The following is an 18,128-nucleotide window of genomic DNA, read 5'->3' as shown; positions in this document are numbered from 1 at the left end:
AATCTCCGCAGTAGCAGATCTCTCCACAATGTCTCTGTGTTGTGTTGCGTTGCGTGACTACAGCAGTGTGTGTGTGTGTGTCGCGCTCCTCCTCTCTCTCTCTGTCTGTGCTGCATCCACACACATGCATTCTCACCCCCCCACCCCACACCTCACCCCCCCACCCCACACCTCACCTGCGCGGGCCACGCGCTCGCTCCACCCTCCGCCGGGCGCACCTGCGGCCCGTGCAGCCGCTCCGACGAGTTGGGACGGTGTGTGTGTGTGTGTGAGAGTGGATGCACACTTAGCAGTGAGAGTGCTGCCGCTATCATTCCTGCCAGATGTCCTCGTAGTCCAGATCTGTGTTTGTCTTTAATAAGCACCCAGCTGCCCACTGAGGGAGACCCACTGGAGGTTTAGCCGGCCATTTATCAAGGAGGAGACACGTCGGTCAGAGGAGTCCAGTGTTGTCCGAGTGCGTGTGGAAACGGACACTGCGGTCATGGCTGGTGCTGTAGTGGAGGGGGAGGCTGTGTACTCAGCACACCTCCAGAGCTAACAGATGGCCGGCCAGCTCTCTGACCTTCCTGACCAGAGCTGCAGTCCAAACCCACAGCCAGCCTGGGACAAGCCTTTGGATGTGTTACAGAGGAGGGGGTGTGTGTGTGTGTGTGCTCCTGCAACTGGAGTGTGGTATTGTATTGTGTGTGTGCGTGTGTGTGTGTGTGTGTGTGTGTGTGTGTGTGTGTGTGTGTGTGTTTGTGTCAGTATGTCTGTGTGTGTGTGTGTGTGTGTGTGTGTGTGTGTTCAAATTCCACTCTTTATTGCACAGTCTCTCTATTGGATTTGGCCAGTGGAGTTTGTTTGGAAAGTTGATAGGACATTCCTCAGAATCCCTACTTAATCTGTGGCCACCAAACATTTTATCAAAGCCAGTGAGCAGTAGTTTTCAGCCAACACACACACACACACACACAGTAGAAATGCACATACAAATACTGGCACTCACAAGGGCCGGGTTTCCCAAAATTGTTAAGAAGCTCTTAAGTGCTAAGAACTTCTTAGGAGCGTTGTAAGAATGTTCTAAGAACGCTCCTAAGAAGTTCCTAGGACTTAAGAGCTTCTTAACGATTTTGGGAAACCCGGCCAATATCAGCGTTTGCTCCTTTGACAAAGGAATGTGTTGCCTGCTGCTAGTCCTTATGTAAATATAAACAGTGGGCGCTGCTTTCACTAGAGATGTATGGGAGAGTGTTGGGCACAGTCTGAGATCGGCTCTCAAATGAGGAGTGGCACACATTCCTACAGCTGTCCAGACTCATCTGTACATGGAGGGAAGAAGGCCACACACACACACACACACACACACACACACACACACACACACACACATATACACATATACACATACACACATACACATACACATACACACAACCACACACACACACACACACGTACACACACACACACACACACACACACACACACACACACACACACACACACACCACAAATACACATGCACGTGTATGCATACACGAGGTCACTCACACATTGCCAGTGCCTATCAGACACACTGATACAGTCAGACAGTCAGTCTCTGAAAATGTGCTGACATGGGGACACATACAGCATGACACAGAGTACACTCCACACATACTATACAACAGTCCTCACTAACACACACACACACACACACACACACAGTCCTCACACACACAAGCACCTCTTGTGAGCCCATTACCATGAGGAAAATGTAACATACATGCTCATGCCAAGACAGGATCATATGGTATCATATGGTTAAATCAGCAATATATGTTTCCATACAATCATAATCTCATTACACATAAAAGCAGTACAGTTGATCTGTTAATACACACTATATCTGCCTTAGACACAGTACATAAAGACATGAATACGTACTTTAGGATCACAGACGATACCGACATTCTTATGCCTTTGGTTTCAGATGGAGGGAGATCATGTGAAACTATTAGTTTTTGTGTCTGTGTGTCTGTGTGTCTGTGTCTCTGTGTGTGTGTGTGTGTGTGTGTGACAGATCGGCTCACCGAGGGTCTCTCTGTGATGATCTGAGTCAGAGGAGCGGCTTAGATCTGCCCTCTGCCCATCTGTGTTCCTCCCCACGCTGGGTTTGTCACACACACACACCCGCACACCTGCACACACCCTCACACACACACACACACACACACACCCGCACACACTGAAACATACACAAACACTACTGTCCTACTCTATATTATGATAATTCAGAGATCACCTGCCCTCTCAGAATACAAAATTACCTTTCCCAGAAATTAGGATTAACATACAAATGGGCTTGGGAGGCATACATGTACTGCACAGGCAAATGGTAGACTCAGACACAGACCTATACACACATACACACATACCCCCACACATCAAGACAATGCAGCACGTAACAGCACACGTGTGGTCCCAATGCACACACCCATGTGCCCCCCCCCCCCACACACCGGTAGCTTCACCTGCCCCCACTCAGCTTGTTATGAAATGGTGGCTTTTGTGTTGCTGTTTGTCCACTGTTGCATCAGCCCCTGTGCTGTGGTTAACCCTTTCATGGCCGTCCTGCCTGCTACTCCCTGGAGCTCTGCAGCTGTAGTGTCTCAGCATTGTGGAGGAGTGAGTGTTGGTATTGTGGCCCGGCGTGTGTGTGTGTGTGTGTGTGTGTGTGTGCGTGTGTGTGTGTGTGTGTGTGTGTGTGTGTGTGTGTGTGAGCAAGAGCAGCCTGATTGGACACTGTCCTGCGCTAAGGGTGCACCTCCAGCAGAATGCTGCAAATGCGTCACAGGAGATAATCAGTAACTAAGCGCTAGAATCAGTCCTTCAACTTCCTGCCCATCGTGAGTCAACCTTTCACTGGAGACGCCAGAGAGCGCTAGAACATGAGTGGCACATGGCCACACTTAATAAGGAGGAGTTTCAAATGATCTCATTCCCTCACCTAGCTCTCGCTCATCTCTCTATGGATGGGTTTTCCCCTGAAGAGGATGTTCTGTAGCCAGATGCTTTAATTTTGGATTTACGGTTTTGGTTAAGATTTCGACAGACTCATCTTTGCGGTACTGCGAGTGCAAAAAAAGTGTTTTATTTGATAATTTACAAAATACCTTTTGGCGGGACATGGAGAGCTGTTAGACCCTTGGTTTAATATCTGTTTAATGAGATCAAAGCTTAATTCCAACTGTCAGGTTTCATCAACCACCAGAATTTAAACTGTTAATCATTTATCACAGCTGGTTTATTTTTAGCTGTGAGGCTTGAAATATCTTGAACTGTGTGTTGGCTCAGAGTCAAATGAGAGTGAGCAGCAGCAGCAGCAGCTCCCGAGGAGACGCCTGCGGAGATCAGAACCCAACCGCAGAATATGAAGCAGGAAGTCAACAAAGAGACAGAGGGAAGGAGGGAAGGAGGGAGATGGAAAGATTGTGTCTGTCTCTCTCTCTCTCTCTCTCTCTCTCTCTCTCTCTGTGTGTGTGTTTCTCAGCATGAGCAGGGGTTTCTTGAGATCCGTGCCAAAGCAGCACATGTTTTCCAGAGAGACTTTCAGTTGTGGGCAGAAGTGTCCACTCAGACCACTTCTAATCAGTCAGGCAGAGCCAATTACTGGTCAGGGAAGAGGGAAGGGGAGGGGAGGGGGTAGAGTAGACGGAGTAGAGTTCTGGGGCCATGTGACCCCCTAAAAGCTAAGGGACAGCAGCTCCATCCAGACCAACTGGGACAGAGAAGCTCAGTCTTAGCTGATGAGAGAGTGCGTGGGTGGACACTCCTAATCATAAGCAGGGAGACAATGACGAGCACAATGTAGAGACTGAGAGAGAGCTATGCGTAGCCAGAGAACATCTGAGATGAAAAGAGGTAGATTGTGGTAGGGGGTGGTCCTTGTACTTGGTGTCTGTGGAAGGGAGAGGAGGGGTCTGTTGCTATGTTCATAACCTTTGGAATTCACTCCCTATTTTCTCAGAAGCAGCTAAGAGCCATTCTCTCCTGCTGTCCTGCCTCCTTCAGCTCACATGTGCAAACACATGCCCACAGCCACACACTCAAAACACCAGTGTACGCTCACAACCCATACACACACGTCCCCAAACATGCAAGGATGCCACTTAAGGTATTAAGTTGTTCTCGCGTTCTCAGACATGATGTTTTCCCATGCTCACAGAGCCAAGTACATGACTTCAGCAGGGCTGGCTTGTTTACCCATGAGCACTCTAGTAGCGGAACAGAGGAGATCTGGGCTGATGGACTGGTATGCTAGTGTGTTGTGAAGAGGCTGAGGGAGGGGGTGGGCAGGGTCAGGGCAATGGAGAGCAGGACACAGAAGGGCCATACTCTAAACTAGTTCAGTAAGGAGACCTTGAGCTCAATATTGCATTGCTTATGACGTACTAGAGAGGCCCTTCCAATCTGTGAAGCAGAGCCTCGTAGAAATCTTCCCTGGTTGGGGTGGGGAATGAATGATGGCGTTGGCTGTATGTTGCCCTAGTTGACAAGGTCTATGTGGGAGGGTGAGGGTTAATTCTCACCCCGCCAGGGACCAGGCGAGGGTGACAGCCAAAGTAGAGCTGGTTACCGTCATCATTCTCCTACAGCCTGAGATTCCTCACACAAACACACACTCAACACGCGACTGGCGAGCGCGAGCAGGAGAAGGAGAGGAGTGTTTGGAATGGAGATAGGGAGTGGAATTCAGGATAAGGACCTGCACTCGCCCCTGTCTGGGGGAGACGAATGTAGCTGAAAAATGTTTACGGTGAATATTTCGTCCTCCATGTTGCTGGTGAGGGATCAACATGAGCAGAGGACTAGGAGGGGTCTCCCATCCTGGACTAAACCCACCACAAGCAGGTAATGTCAAGCATGGGATCCATAATTTCATTGAGATGAGTTATTTTCTCATACTGTAGCTCTCAGTGACTCTGTGTTCTTTAGATGGAATGTGGAAGGAGATTTCATATTAGTCTTCACCACTGTTCCTAATGGAATTGGTCATATTTAATCATACAGTACTGCTTTAGACTTAATAGCCAGAGTGATCAGGAATGAACTCTGTATGTACAGTAGATATTGTATGGACAATTGTAAGGTTGTAATGTAGGGCTTTTGAAATTCAAAGTAAAATGTTGGCCATAAAGATTCATTTGTGTGAGAACTCTTTGTCGGGTGCCTTGTTGCTGTGGATTTGGCATTGCTGTGGCATAGGCAGTAATGCAGTAATTGTATTCAGGCCTTGTGGCTCTAGTGTGCGTCCAGACCTCTTTACCACCTATACACTGATGAGATCAGGGAAAACTGGACACACATGATGTTTCTACTCAATGAATGGAAACCCCACATGAAAGCTGCTTTTGATTTGAAATGTACTGAGATCATTTGGAGGTCCTTTTAAGCAGCATTAAGCACTACCATAAGGCACAGGGTGTCCAATACTTACCTCTCTGAGAGCCCCTCATCCATGCATTTCAGGCTTCTTCAAACCATAACAGCCCTTCCCTTCCTGTATTTTCATCCTTTTGTGTGCGGATGAAAGTCCCTTTTAAGATGTTCACAGGGAACCATCCCAGCGCTCTACGGCTGTCAGCACTACGGCCCCCCTCTCTGACTAACTGAAAGCAGAGCCGCCGGGACTTGAGTAGCAAGTCCATGTGATTAGTGTGGTAGTGAAGCCATCTAACAAGAGCCATCTGCACTGCTGTGAGGGCAACTCTTCTGTGTGTGTGTGTGTGTGTGTGTGTGTGTGTGTGTGTGTGTGTGTCTGTCTGTCTGTCAGTGTGTGTTTGTGTGGTTTGGCTCTCCTGTTGCAGTGCCTTACTCCGATACATGTTTGGAGACAGGCTTTTGACGGTCCCTTGCTGTGGTGCAGCCTCTCCAAGATCTCAGAGCCACTGCAGTCTGGAATGCCCGCCTGCCTGCTGATGAGTCACAGCAACTAAAACAGAGCCGCAGTGGCACGCTGAAGCAGGAGCCATGGATTAGCTCAGTGTGTCTGGATGCATGATGTGTGTGTGTGTGTGTGTGTGTGGGGAGGAAATGTACTGGAGGGAGGACAATCTCGTCCTGCTTTTGTTTAACGTTACTATGAGTATTATTGTGTGAAGTTTGACCATATTTTCCCCTTCATCTTTCTCCTCTTGTTTCATTTCAACCACCTCGTTGATGCTGCCTGTATGATGGAAGTGGACCCAAAAATGGCGTATCTCCAGAGAAAACTAACCATCCCCCTTCTGACTTTCTTATTCCTTTTCTACTGTCTTCACTCCGCATATGTGAGGCTGCGTGGACAGAGGTCTTCCTCACGTCACCTGAGGTCTTCCACTTTTAGACGCGCACAGCGATGCACTGGCCCTGGGGCACCTCACTCCCTTCCGTAGTCAGTAGGTGGAGGTGGTGTGCAGGGCACACACGCACATACGTGTGTGTTTATCTCCATCTCTATTCACCTGTGTGCCTCTGGATGCTGCACCAACACCTCTCTCCCTCCCTGCTGGCCACATCCACCACCTCCCCCCCCACCCTCCACCACACACCTTGCACCATGCATCCTCCTCCACCTCCTCTCCACCCGGTTCCTCCCTGCGCCCTGACACATCGCTGTTGCTCTGTCTGACAGGGAGCCGAGGAAGGTGCTGCTGCACAAGGGCTCCACGGGGCTGGGCTTCAACATCGTGGGCGGAGAGGACGGCGAGGGCATTTTCGTCTCCTTCATCCTGGCAGGCGGACCGGCAGACCTCAGTGGCGAATTGCGGAGGGGCGACCGCATCCTGTCGGTGAGTCTCCCCAACCCCTTCTTACAAGAACGCATAGGCCTGTTTATGCATACAAATCATTACATGGTTACATTTATCTCTGTTCACACCAAGCCTTATCATGCAGCTGTGAAACACACCTTCAGTGGATTGTTTACTCCCATTTTGTTACATAGTTTCTCTATTTGCTCATTGTCTGCCTGAGGTCAGATACGAATAAAAAGGAATATGATCAGTGTACTGTATATGAAGTGAACATTTTATTATTTTCTTATTCCACCTACAGTATTAGTCAACCTTAGACTTATGATAGACTTCAACATTGGTGCAAATGCATATTTGGATAACAACGTTATATTTTATATATCTATATTTGTAAACACTTGCAAATAGGCCTGCAGACATTCCCTTCTGTGATGTGTGCTTGAGTGGCAGTGTTTGAGCCTCCTCTGTCTCCACAGGTGAATGGGGTGAATCTGCGTAATGCCACCCATGAGCAGGCGGCCGCTGCACTGAAGAGAGCTGGGCAGACGGTCACCATTATTGCTCAGTACAGGCCAGAGGGTAGGTCTCACTGCTCCTCTCTATCTCACTAGCTGACCATTTATCATTGAGCACTTAGGGCTGCCTAACCACATACTCATCAGTGTTTTTTATTATTATATTATCATTTTATTTGGTAATGGGAGATAAATGTGACCTGAATGTTCCAGATAAAGCATAGCATGGTTTAGTTGTAAAATTGAAAAAGTTCTAGATTGAGATCTATGATTCATATATGGTGACAACATTTTTTAAAACAAGTTTCAGGCATCTTTGTTAGCCTATTGTTTGGATATTTTTTTTATATAAACATATTAAGATGTATAGTGTAGAATATTATGAATATTATGAAACATTGTTACACTTTCTGAAAAAAAACATTAGGATACCTTTTGACAACAAAAAAAATCTGTACCTTTAAGGCAGGTACAATGCTACGCCTGGTTTGAAGAGAACCTAGTTTGTAAATGAGGACATCGTTAGAAGAGTGTCATTGGCTGCCGCAGCTTTAGATTGCTCCCTCCCCTACCTTCACATAGTAATTTCGAGGGTCCCAGAAGGCGCGGGAGTGAATATTATCCTTCAACCAACAGCGGGCGAAGCCGCCAAAACTGTGGCCACTGACCCATTAGGTGCACGGATCGGATCGGAGCGGTGCCAAGGGGGGAGGGCGCTTTTAAGACAATCCGTGTTTGAATCGACTGCAAGAGAAGCAAAAGGAAAGGACTAGACCGACTGTATTCAAGTTGTTGGGGGATGGGTGCAACTTTACCCGAGTGACTAGTTGTTACAATATTTCTTTTAAACGACTGTAATTGTTCTGGCCAGACAATACAGCGCGAGACAGATATCAATAGCCAACCCGAACTGAATGACGGTCTACCGAGAAGGCTATCGAGGTGCTACACTTCTCCCATGAAGAGGGAGGAGCATTCCATTGAGAGAGACCGTGAAATATTTTCTGGCCACTTTTTACCAGTGAGAGGAAGACATATTTAACCTGGGACAACAGGGCTAAGTTACAGGAGCCAACGACAAAGTCGCCGTAATGCGCCGATAGGTTTCATAGACCCTCGGGTTTTCTGTAACCCCTATCATGTTTCTTCGAGAGGATTGAATAACAAGGATTATCAAACTACGAGTGTACTTCGCGCCTTCTGGTAAGCAAGCAAACTGCTATTCTTAGTTTGGAAGGTCATTTCTGAAACCGAAATTAGTAAGTTGCCGACTGTAATCTGTTTTCCGACAACTACAGCGCTTGGTAGACTTCAGCCAACTAGAGTCTGAGTAAGCGAGTTAGCTTCCTAGCTAACTCACCTCCGCCACTGTAAACTTTGGAGTTAATGGTTAGACCGCTCGAGCTCTCTGGTTGCTTCTTTCACCTTTGAGTAATGTTAGGCTACTCCTGATCATTCGGCTTGATGTGGTTATTTTACTTTATGCAACAGAGTTGAATTTGGAATTGTGTTCAAGTTATAACCATGACCATAACCTACAGGATTTTACGTTCGTTCAATAAGTTATCACGTCCTGTCGGCACATGCTGGTAACCTTGTGGATATAACGTTAGTAGGCTATGTTTTTTGACTAGATGAAGTGTAGGGTTCCCTCATTATTTTAGGATAGGGAGCTTTGCGCTTCCGTCACTCACCACAAGATATGACGAGGCCAACAGTGCTAGTCATATGGTCATATGGAATAGGTTTAGTCATCACTAGTGACATAATGTTTGGTAGCAACACAAACAATGTCGACCGCTGTTTTAAACGTCTGGTAACGTTGTCAGTGGGTTATAACGTGACCAGGCGCAAGGCTGATTGGTCATGTATGATTTACTCAGTCGATAATGTAGTGTATCTTGAGGGAAATGCTTGAAAGTAAGCCTGATCAACACCTCACATCGCTAGTCTAATAATGGAGGTGTGGACAGAGCAGGTGCGTGGAGATGTAGCGTCAGTCCAGGAAGTGGCCATTCCAATGAATTGTTCTCTTGTTCCCTTTCTTGAAGAGCTCACCGATTGTTGGAAAAACTCAGTTGTCAGAAAACCGTGGTCGATGTGTTGCCCCCTAAAGCATTGACCACGGTAGATAGGGTGTCCCCTTCAGCAGTTTTTGGTCCAGATGTGGGACTTCTGGATGTGATTTTGAAATGTGCATTAACTTGTTCAGCTAACGCAACAAGCCCTAAGAATGCTGAAACATCTATGAAAACAACCAGGGGGTCTATAGTCAGTGCTTAAGCTTTTATGTAAACTATGATAGGAATGTGGTTGTATAGGTTATCTGTTGCAGCATGCTGTCTTGCCCATTTCCCTGACTTGCTTGAATAAAATAGACCTGGAATATAAATGGAGTCAGTCTCTCTTAGGACCTGATATTTCTGTAGAAAATAGAATCTTGATAATTGAGGCCAGGGTAGCTCATTGAGATATATAGGATTTGGAGCAGAAACAGACCATTCTATTGTGTCCGTACATATATTGTACATTAGGCTTGCTTATTTCAATATCAACATCGGCGAAGTTAACAAGAGGTAGGCTATATTATGACCTATGAGATGTTTCTCTTTTTTTTTACTTCAATGCATGTACTGTAGCTGGAATCAGGATGACTGGGTGGATTTTTTCCATGTTGATGGATTTACTCTCTAAGTAGCAAAGTTACTTTGTGACCTTGATACTTGTTAATAAGCGACCTTGGGTGTTTTGAAAGGCACTTTATAAGTAAAATGTAGCATTATTGTTTATTATTACTATGACTTACAAACATCCGTTGAGCCTCTGCTTTCATTCTCTGTAAACTGCTGTAGAATGTCTGGGGGGAAAGCAGTGTCAGTGAAAGCAGCAGTGCTTGTTAACACTTTAAGTGGTAAAGTATGCAGGCTTGGCAAATTATTTCCTTGCTCTATCATGTTCACTACCGCTTTGTGTCTGAACCCTGTGTATGTTTGACTGGAGGAGCTGCTGGCTTCCCCCTCTCCCCAGGCCATGTGTTCCTCAGTGGGCTGTGCTGTGGGGAGGCCCACTGCCACGGGAAACTGAGCTGAAACGGGGGCTCAGACGCGGCCTCCTCTGATACCGTGCCTGGGCACCGTGCCTACGCCTCCACTGAGGGGCCCAGCTCTGGCCATCAAACACAGGCATCTAATTGGAGCCTAATACGGAGAGCCCTGATGAACTCTGGCGTAAACGCCGTGGGCTGCCCTTCTCCTCACGCGTCGGCCTGCAGCGGCTGGACGAGCGCTGCAGGTGACGCCTCGGACCGGAAAAGGCAGCAGCGTGCTTGTCATACCACCATGTCCCGAGAGCCTAATTACAGCTGGCCCTAGCACTGTCCATCCTTACGGCCGGGGAATGAAGAGACGAAATGTCAACCTGCCACCCCCCACGCAGGAAGGTGTTTTCATGCCTCTGCTGCTGCAGCGGCGGGGAGATGAGCATACTGGCTGTAACCCAGCCGAACCCTGCTAGCGCTCTCGTTACAGACACATGCCTGTGTGCACTTACATAACTGTATGCAGACAGAGGAACAGCTAGCTCCCACATCACTCGAGAATAAAGGCAGTTCATGTAATGAGGACGAGCAGCATGGGTGCAAGATACCGAGCCGGCCCAATTTCTCATCACAGATTTCACGGCTTCTTTAGTGGTATCTAAAATATACGTCCCTGCAAGACTGAAACGGCTTGGCAACATCAGTCATCTGTGTCTTTGGAACTGGCTCCTTCTCAGATTACATCACAAAGTGAATGTTGGCGAGGGTGAGCCCACCACAGCCATCTGTGCCCTTGGCTGTATGTTCGAGTATTCCCTCTGGTACTGGACATTACGGTGGACTTCCTGGTCTTCTGTCTGGCCATTACATGAGGAAATGACACAGACTAATCACCATTGCATAGCAGACACTCATTATATGTGTGTGTATTGTGGCTGTGTTTAAAGTGCGTCCTATTGTGGTAGTTCAGTAGACAAGCACCCTCCAAAAGCCACAAACCGGATTTGCTCTGTTTTTTTGCAGTCACATGCGACTATTCTTGTGTTATGTTCACATTTGTGTGTGAAGTTTAGCCAACAGATTAGCCCAGCTTTTCCTTCCGTGTTGTTCGGTGGTTGCTATATGGGCTGGGGCGTTACCCTGGTTACAGGTAGGCGGTGTCAGGTTGCCTCACCTTGCTGTTCCATTTAACCCTCAGTGTTGTTAACCCTCGAGTGACAGATGGGGTGGGGAGTTGCCGGCTGCACTCGGGAACAGTTTCTGTTTGCATAGATGGCTAGAGGCTGCTGGTAGATAGGGCTCCCATTGATTTCAGATATTCAAAAAGGGAAAGTGGACTTGAGCAACAGTTAAACCTGCTGTTTCTGTGGCAAAAACATAAGGACAAACAACAAGCTATGATTAAAGTAGGACAGTATGAGAAGCAAGAATGATACAACACCAGACAGACTGCAGTGAACACTGGTCCCTCTATTCAAGAGGATCCCAAAGCTAATGTCTAAAAATATATATTAAACAAGCAACCATACTGTCAGCTGCTTTTACTGAGGAGGGAAAGACAGTGTCTTGCACTGTGGCCTCTACAAGGGATGTAGTTTCTCCGATCTCCTAATGATTAGTGTGGCTTTCAACTAAAGTCTTCCATGCATCTGTACCTGAATGTTGTTCCTCATCACCACTGTGTTTACTGTTGAGCATGGGCCACATAGCATAGGTGTCAAAAGGCAGGTTTAATCAAGAGGCTTCAGCTAAACCATGCATCATGACTGAGTTCAGCTGTGAAAAATGACTTATGTTCAGAACAGTCATCGGAGGTCTTCGTTTCATTCTCCTGAAGAGTGCATGTTCAACTTAATTAATCTGCATAATTAATAGCCGAGCCTGTGATATTAGTGGGTATCTCGGGTAGATACATGATTAATTTCCATCTGGTCCCCTGCTCATTAATCAGTCTGCAACGAGCTGCTGAGTCTTACCTACCCGCTCGCTCAACATGGAGCCTGTTCCATCGGCGTCCCTGGCCTCAGTCCCTCCTGATGGCAGACCTGCCGGCCTCGCTCCTCTGGCATACGCCGAGAAGTGGGGTAAGCACAGTCTCTCCCGTTTCCTGCTCTCTAAAAGTGTGTGTGTGTGTGTGTGTGTTCCTACAGAGTACAGCCGCTTTGAGTCCAAGATCCACGACCTGAGGGAGCAGATGATGAACAGCAGCATGAGCTCTGGGTCAGGCTCCCTGCGCACCAGTGAAAAGAGATCCCTCTACGTCAGGTAGGCCACACGCAGAGCACGCCTTCACAACACACACCTCCTCCAGCTGATTTTGCCTCAGGTGTGATGCTTTTGCACACCTCTTGGTCAAGTTGAAAGTTAAATGTACATTAAGAAGTAACTACCGGACTTGCTGGTGTGTGTCTATATTTAGGTCCTATATTTTTAGCTAACCTCATATCAGTTGAATGTATCTGTTTGTTTGTTTGTTTGTTTGTGTGTTTGCCTTTACAGGTCATTTTCAGAATAGCAATTGATGCATTTATCTTAACACAAGTAGTATCTGGTCTAGGAATCACCTTGACATTTTACCCATTGTATTCTTATGTAGTATCTCTAATTTGCACATTTTGTTTGCTTGTTTTTGTCCCCACCACAATGTGTTTAGTAAGCAGGGAGGGTGTGGGTATCAGATAATGCAGAGTAGCTTATCAGGCTTGTCCTCCGCAGCACTAGCCGTTCTCCTGCATGACTGTAGTCATGTGTCAGCTGTATTATCTGCCCTTGTTTCCCCGTATTCATTTTTATTCCACTTGGCACAATAACACTGGCGTCCTGGACTCTGACCCAGGAAGCCAAGCAGATGATTGTCTGTGGTTTTAAAAATCCAAACTTCCTGCTGCAGGAAAGCCTCTCCAGGGTCACGGGCAATATGAAGATTTTGGAATACACACTGATTTCCATTCAGTCACAGAGCATGCCATGAGACTGTTGTGTTGAGTGTGTTTATTACAATAAACATTTTCAAATGCTAGAGGGGAAATTCCATTTGACTAAAATCCTCAGTGTGTTGTACTCCATGTCTCAAGCCTCTTGCTGGCATGCCTCTTAACACAAAATGGAATGTAACCCGGTTTATGAGGAGTCTGACATGGTTACATGTTTTTTGCTGTCCATCCACCCTTGTATACCTGTTCTCTGGTATGCAACTGTAGGGCATATGGGAAGGGGCCTAAGAAAAGCTCTGGCTGCTTCATGACAGTCACATGCCCTGTGCAGCATGTTCAAGCCCCCGCTCATAAGAGCAGCACATACTAATGCAGCACATAAGTCCATGTCAGTAATGAAGCTAAGCCCCTCCTGATAATGCCCTCTAATGAGCGCTCTGGCGTAAGCCGCATTCATCTCTGCTGGTGAGTAAGCAGCCAGCTATGTGTGCTACGCAGCCTGCTCGCTAGGACCCATATTGGTCCCAGGCATGTGGAGGGGCCGGGGGCCGGGGACCGGGGACTGTTGCTGATGGTGGTCCCATTGCACTGGATGAGATAAGATGCAGTACAGGGGTCGGGTTCAGGACACGCCGGGGCTGTCTCATGATGACTGGCCCCTGTGGTCAGGTCTGAGGTGAACTGGACATGAGCAGGCGCCGCAGTGGAGCGCATATCAGCACAGAGGGAGAAGTGTATGCAAACCAGTGGAGCAGGTCCAACCCCTTCCCTTTTGGGTATTACCTGTCTGACGGGGCAGAGGCAGACAGACTGTAGCAGATGGAACGCAGGGCTGTTTATGGGGAGGGGTGGGGGATGCTTGGCTCTTCACCTGTTGTCATGGGGCTGATGAGTGGGCCTGTCTGTGTTGAAATACGGAAGTAATCCGTTTGACTTTGTATGGTCGGAATATCCCTCTGATGGATTACCTGACTGTCTGGCATTCATACTGTTCTCTGTGTGTCCATGTAGGGCTCTGTTTGACTACGACCGAACCAGGGACAGCTGCCTGCCCAGCCAGGGCCTGAGCTTCTCTTACGGGGACATCCTGCATGTCATCAACGCTTCTGACGACGAGTGGTGGCAGGCACGACTGGTGACGCCCCATGGCGAGAGCGAGCAGATCGGGGTCATTCCCAGCAAGAAGAGGTACAGCCGCACTCAATGACCACATGCACACTGAGCTGCAATTTTCTGTGTCCACGACAGTTCAGAATTTCCCATAGATGAAGCTTAATGGAGCCTCAGCGCCAAAATGTTAACCTGACAAGCATCGGATAAACAGTGGGGTTTTTTGAGCGGCACTGACAAAAACAGATCTGAATGGTTATTGATAAGGCTGCAGACACAGTTGGATGCTGGTGTGTGGGGTTATATCTAATTTAATATGCAGTTCTATCTGATGTAATCCAACGTCGAAAGTACTCATGTTGGCGCCTATGTCCTGTGCGCTTCATGGCTATTGTACCACCAGTCTCTCTGTGCATTATACTTAATCGTGCTTTGAATGTGGACGTTGAAATGGGTTAGTTGCGTATTTACCAGTTGCGTGACAATCCAGAACGCTGTCTGTGTCATTATTGATTTCATAATCATTTCTTCCACTGATTACTTTGACTAGAAGTGTCTGGGCAGTTGACAAGAACTTCTAATTCTTTTGAAAAATATCTGTATAGATAGTGCTACTAAAACAAGACCGAAGTACAAAGGTAGCTTGTGAACACTTCATTTTATCAAATACCTGCACAGCATTTTAGTGTGGATGCATGTACAGTTCCACAGAATGCAATATTTTCTAGATGTACTAATAATTGGTCAATCGGTGCTTTATAGTGTGGGTCTTGTAGGTTTAATGTAAATTTAACAGGAAATTAATCAAGATGTTTTAGGGTTTATTCCTTATAAATGTCTGCTTGTCAGAGTTATTATTGCTAGTCATAAAGATTATGCCACAAGCCCATTTCCAATAGCCTACTGTTCCACCCATTCAGGATTGATATCCACGTGTGTGTTTTAAGAGGGAGAAAATGGAACTGAGTACTCATGACTGCTGTTGTGAGCGGTCATGTCTAGATGGCGGAGTGCGTCTGCTCTGTGCCCTGTTGAGGATGCCTGACTGTACTGGCCACTTGTGTCTAGACCACGGGCCCCTGTAATTCTCCTGATGTGATTGTGTGATGTGCCCTCTGAATCCAGGGTGGAGAAAAAGGAGCGGGCACGGTTAAAAACAGTCAAGTTCCACGCCAGGACGGGCATGATTGAGTCCAACCGGGTAAGTGTGGCCTGACGGCCGAGTGGGGAGGTTGCTCCGCCCAGCTCGCTGGCGGTCCCCTCTCCTCTTGTTCCGGCTCATTCTCTCAGCCAGCACCTGGGAGCTGACCCACTTCCTCCCCTGTGAGTGTGGGAACAGGAGCCCGCTCGCAGCAGGGACACACGGCTCATCTTGCACTGCCCTCTCATCTGTGTCTGTGTGTGTGTATGTATGTATATGTGGAGAAAACTTGATGGCCCTAAACCCCTTCCCTTTTTTGACTTAATTTAAGTAAACAAGCCCTTCTCCCAACAAGTTCAGAGCAAACATCTTTCTTTAGCATGAGCTCTTGCTCTTCTGATTGATCTCGCTCCACATATGCACTTCAGACCAGTTTGATCTCCATTATCTGCCATTTGCATTTGACCTCATCCCCATTGCAAGGTCACGGTCATGTTATGGCTGCTTTAATGTTTTTGTTTGAACTTTTCTTTCTGCATGGTTGTTTTTTGTGATGTGTACCATATGTTACATTGAGACCCATTCTGTTTTGTGTTTTTTTGTTTTGTTTTTTGTTTGTTTGTTCGAACCCTCCATCACCTCCCGCACCCCTCTTATCCGTTCATCACCTCCTGAGCAGCCGGTCAAAGTAAAGCGCAAAAAAAGCTTCAACCTTTCACGCAAGTTCCCGTTTTACAAGAGCAAGGAGAACATTGTCCAGGAGCTTGTGGAGTCTGAACGTGAGTATAAGGGTCTGTCTTAACGGCTGGCTGGCTCGCTCTCACTCTCTCTCATGCTTCATCTGTTTCACCCTCTCGCTGTGTGGTTGACCTCAGGGACAGACTTTGTACCATGGTCAACCCCCCACCTTACCCCAGTCCGTCAGCACGTGTCCCTCTCAAAGACCACAGGGGCTGGCTGGAGGCTGGACGCCTGACGCCTCGCCGCTCTCTGTCCTCTTTGGGTCGGTCTTCACGTGTGCATAGCTTGCGGGATGGGAGTTGCACTCACACTGGAACGCTGTTGTTCTCTGGAGTCTGTTAGCCTGGTGGAGCTGCTGGTCATTTGACTCCGACTGGCCGGTGCTCGCTGGTGTGACCCTTGACAGCACTCATCAGTAACTAATGGCTGTCCTGGGTGCCCTGATGCATTGCTACTGAAAAACTAACCAAGAGCTTGGCCCACCCCAACTTCACCTGCTCTGTTTTCACAGACGAGATCAGGTTGTGGAACAGCGTCTGAGTGTTAGTTTCCTTCCTTCCCCTAGCGAGCTCTGCATCCCTCCTCTCAGTCTCTCACTAACCTCTTTTCTTCTTCTTCTTCCTCTTCTTCTTCTTCTTCTTCTTCTCTCTCGTTGTTCTTCCTCTTCCTCCTGTCTCTGCTCTCTTCTTTTTGTTTCTGCTCTCACCTTTCGGGACACTCAGGACTTCCCAGGGTTAAGCGATGACTTTTATGGATCAAAGAGTTTGAGTAAGTGTGTGGTTATATTTGTCAAGCAGCTGTCCCCTGAGCTCACAGCCACAGTGTCCTGTTGTAGTGTACTGATGTTGTATTACACAAACATACACCCACACAAACGCACATACCCGCGCACATAAACTCAAACACAAACACACACACTGAGCAAAAGATCAGTCAGGTCTCGGTGCCCACGACCTGACAAAATGATGTCAAACACACAAGGATGTAGGTGACCACACGGATATCAAAGATCTAAGCTGTCTTGAGGTGACAGACGCGGCTGTTTGCAGTGTGAAAAAAAACCCAACATCTAGCACATGGCAGTGCCTCCATATCAAAGAGATGGGAGCTGAGCCGCTTGATTCTGGCTGCAGTCTAAACACCAGTGTTTTCTTTGGCGGGAGTGACAGTATCGCTATCAGCTGTCACACAGCTGGCCATAGGAAACTCTGGCCAGGGTATGGATGGCCACTTGGGAGACTGTAAAAGGAAACACTTAATTTCCTATTACTGCCACTTCCTACCGCTTCCTCATAAAGGAAGCTGTGGTGCACTCCACGCACGTTTGTTTTCTTTCTCTTCTGCTTCTCAATTCTCTTTTTCTTTGACTAAATTTAACGGGGTAGGGGTGGATTTCAAGTCTTACACAGCATGCCTCGGTTAAGGGATGAATTCCCTGTGTTCTGAAAGCATTGAGATTTTCTGAACGGTAATCTAACCCATGTCTCTCTTCACAGAATGCTTGACTTCTAACACAAGTGACAGTGAAAGCAGTTCAAGTAAGTGTCTTCTGTTGCCTATGGTTCTGACTTCTCTATGGTTCTGTCTCTCGCACACATGCCACATTAATTAAAATGGATGTGGCAGCTATTGCTTAATGTCTATATTTAGCACTGACCCTATTTGTTTCAATTTAGTCATCAGTGGTGATGAAAGCTTCCATTTTTCTGGCCTCATGCCCATGCATAAATCTGTATTTGTCTCTTCTGTGCGGTAATTGTGAAGTTAGGTGTGTTTGAAGAGGACTAAAAGCCTCTAATGGGCACACTTTGATCAGCCATGTCTAATGGTATGGAAACTCCTGAAGTGCTCTTCATAAATCCATCTCCTCCTGCTAAAGTTCCTGTCTGT

At 47.3% G+C, this 18,128-nt stretch overlaps 1 protein-coding gene across 4 annotated transcripts in view; it reads left to right on the top strand.

Moving 5' to 3' along the window:
* dlg3 (discs, large homolog 3 (Drosophila)) overlaps positions 1-18,128 on the top strand; it is a 77,721-nt gene that overhangs the window by 55,187 nt on the left and 4,406 nt on the right. For all 4 annotated transcript variants that reach the window (XM_062525459.1, XM_062525462.1, XM_062525461.1 and 1 more), the window contains 7 exons: positions 6,641-6,797; positions 7,238-7,340; positions 12,464-12,578; positions 14,258-14,434; positions 15,482-15,557; positions 16,177-16,276; positions 17,735-17,776. In XM_062525459.1, coding sequence (XP_062381443.1) covers positions 6,641-6,797; positions 7,238-7,340; positions 12,464-12,578; positions 14,258-14,434; positions 15,482-15,557; positions 16,177-16,276; positions 17,735-17,776 — 770 coding nt within the window. The remainder of the gene's footprint in view (positions 1-6,640; positions 6,798-7,237; positions 7,341-12,463; positions 12,579-14,257; positions 14,435-15,481; positions 15,558-16,176; positions 16,277-17,734; positions 17,777-18,128) is intronic.

Source organism: Sardina pilchardus, chromosome 21 (genome assembly GCF_963854185.1).
Source record: "Sardina pilchardus chromosome 21, fSarPil1.1, whole genome shotgun sequence".
In the NCBI taxonomy this organism is placed as follows: Eukaryota; Metazoa; Chordata; class Actinopteri; order Clupeiformes; family Clupeidae; genus Sardina; species Sardina pilchardus.
This window is presented reverse-complemented; position numbering and strand designations above follow the sequence as displayed.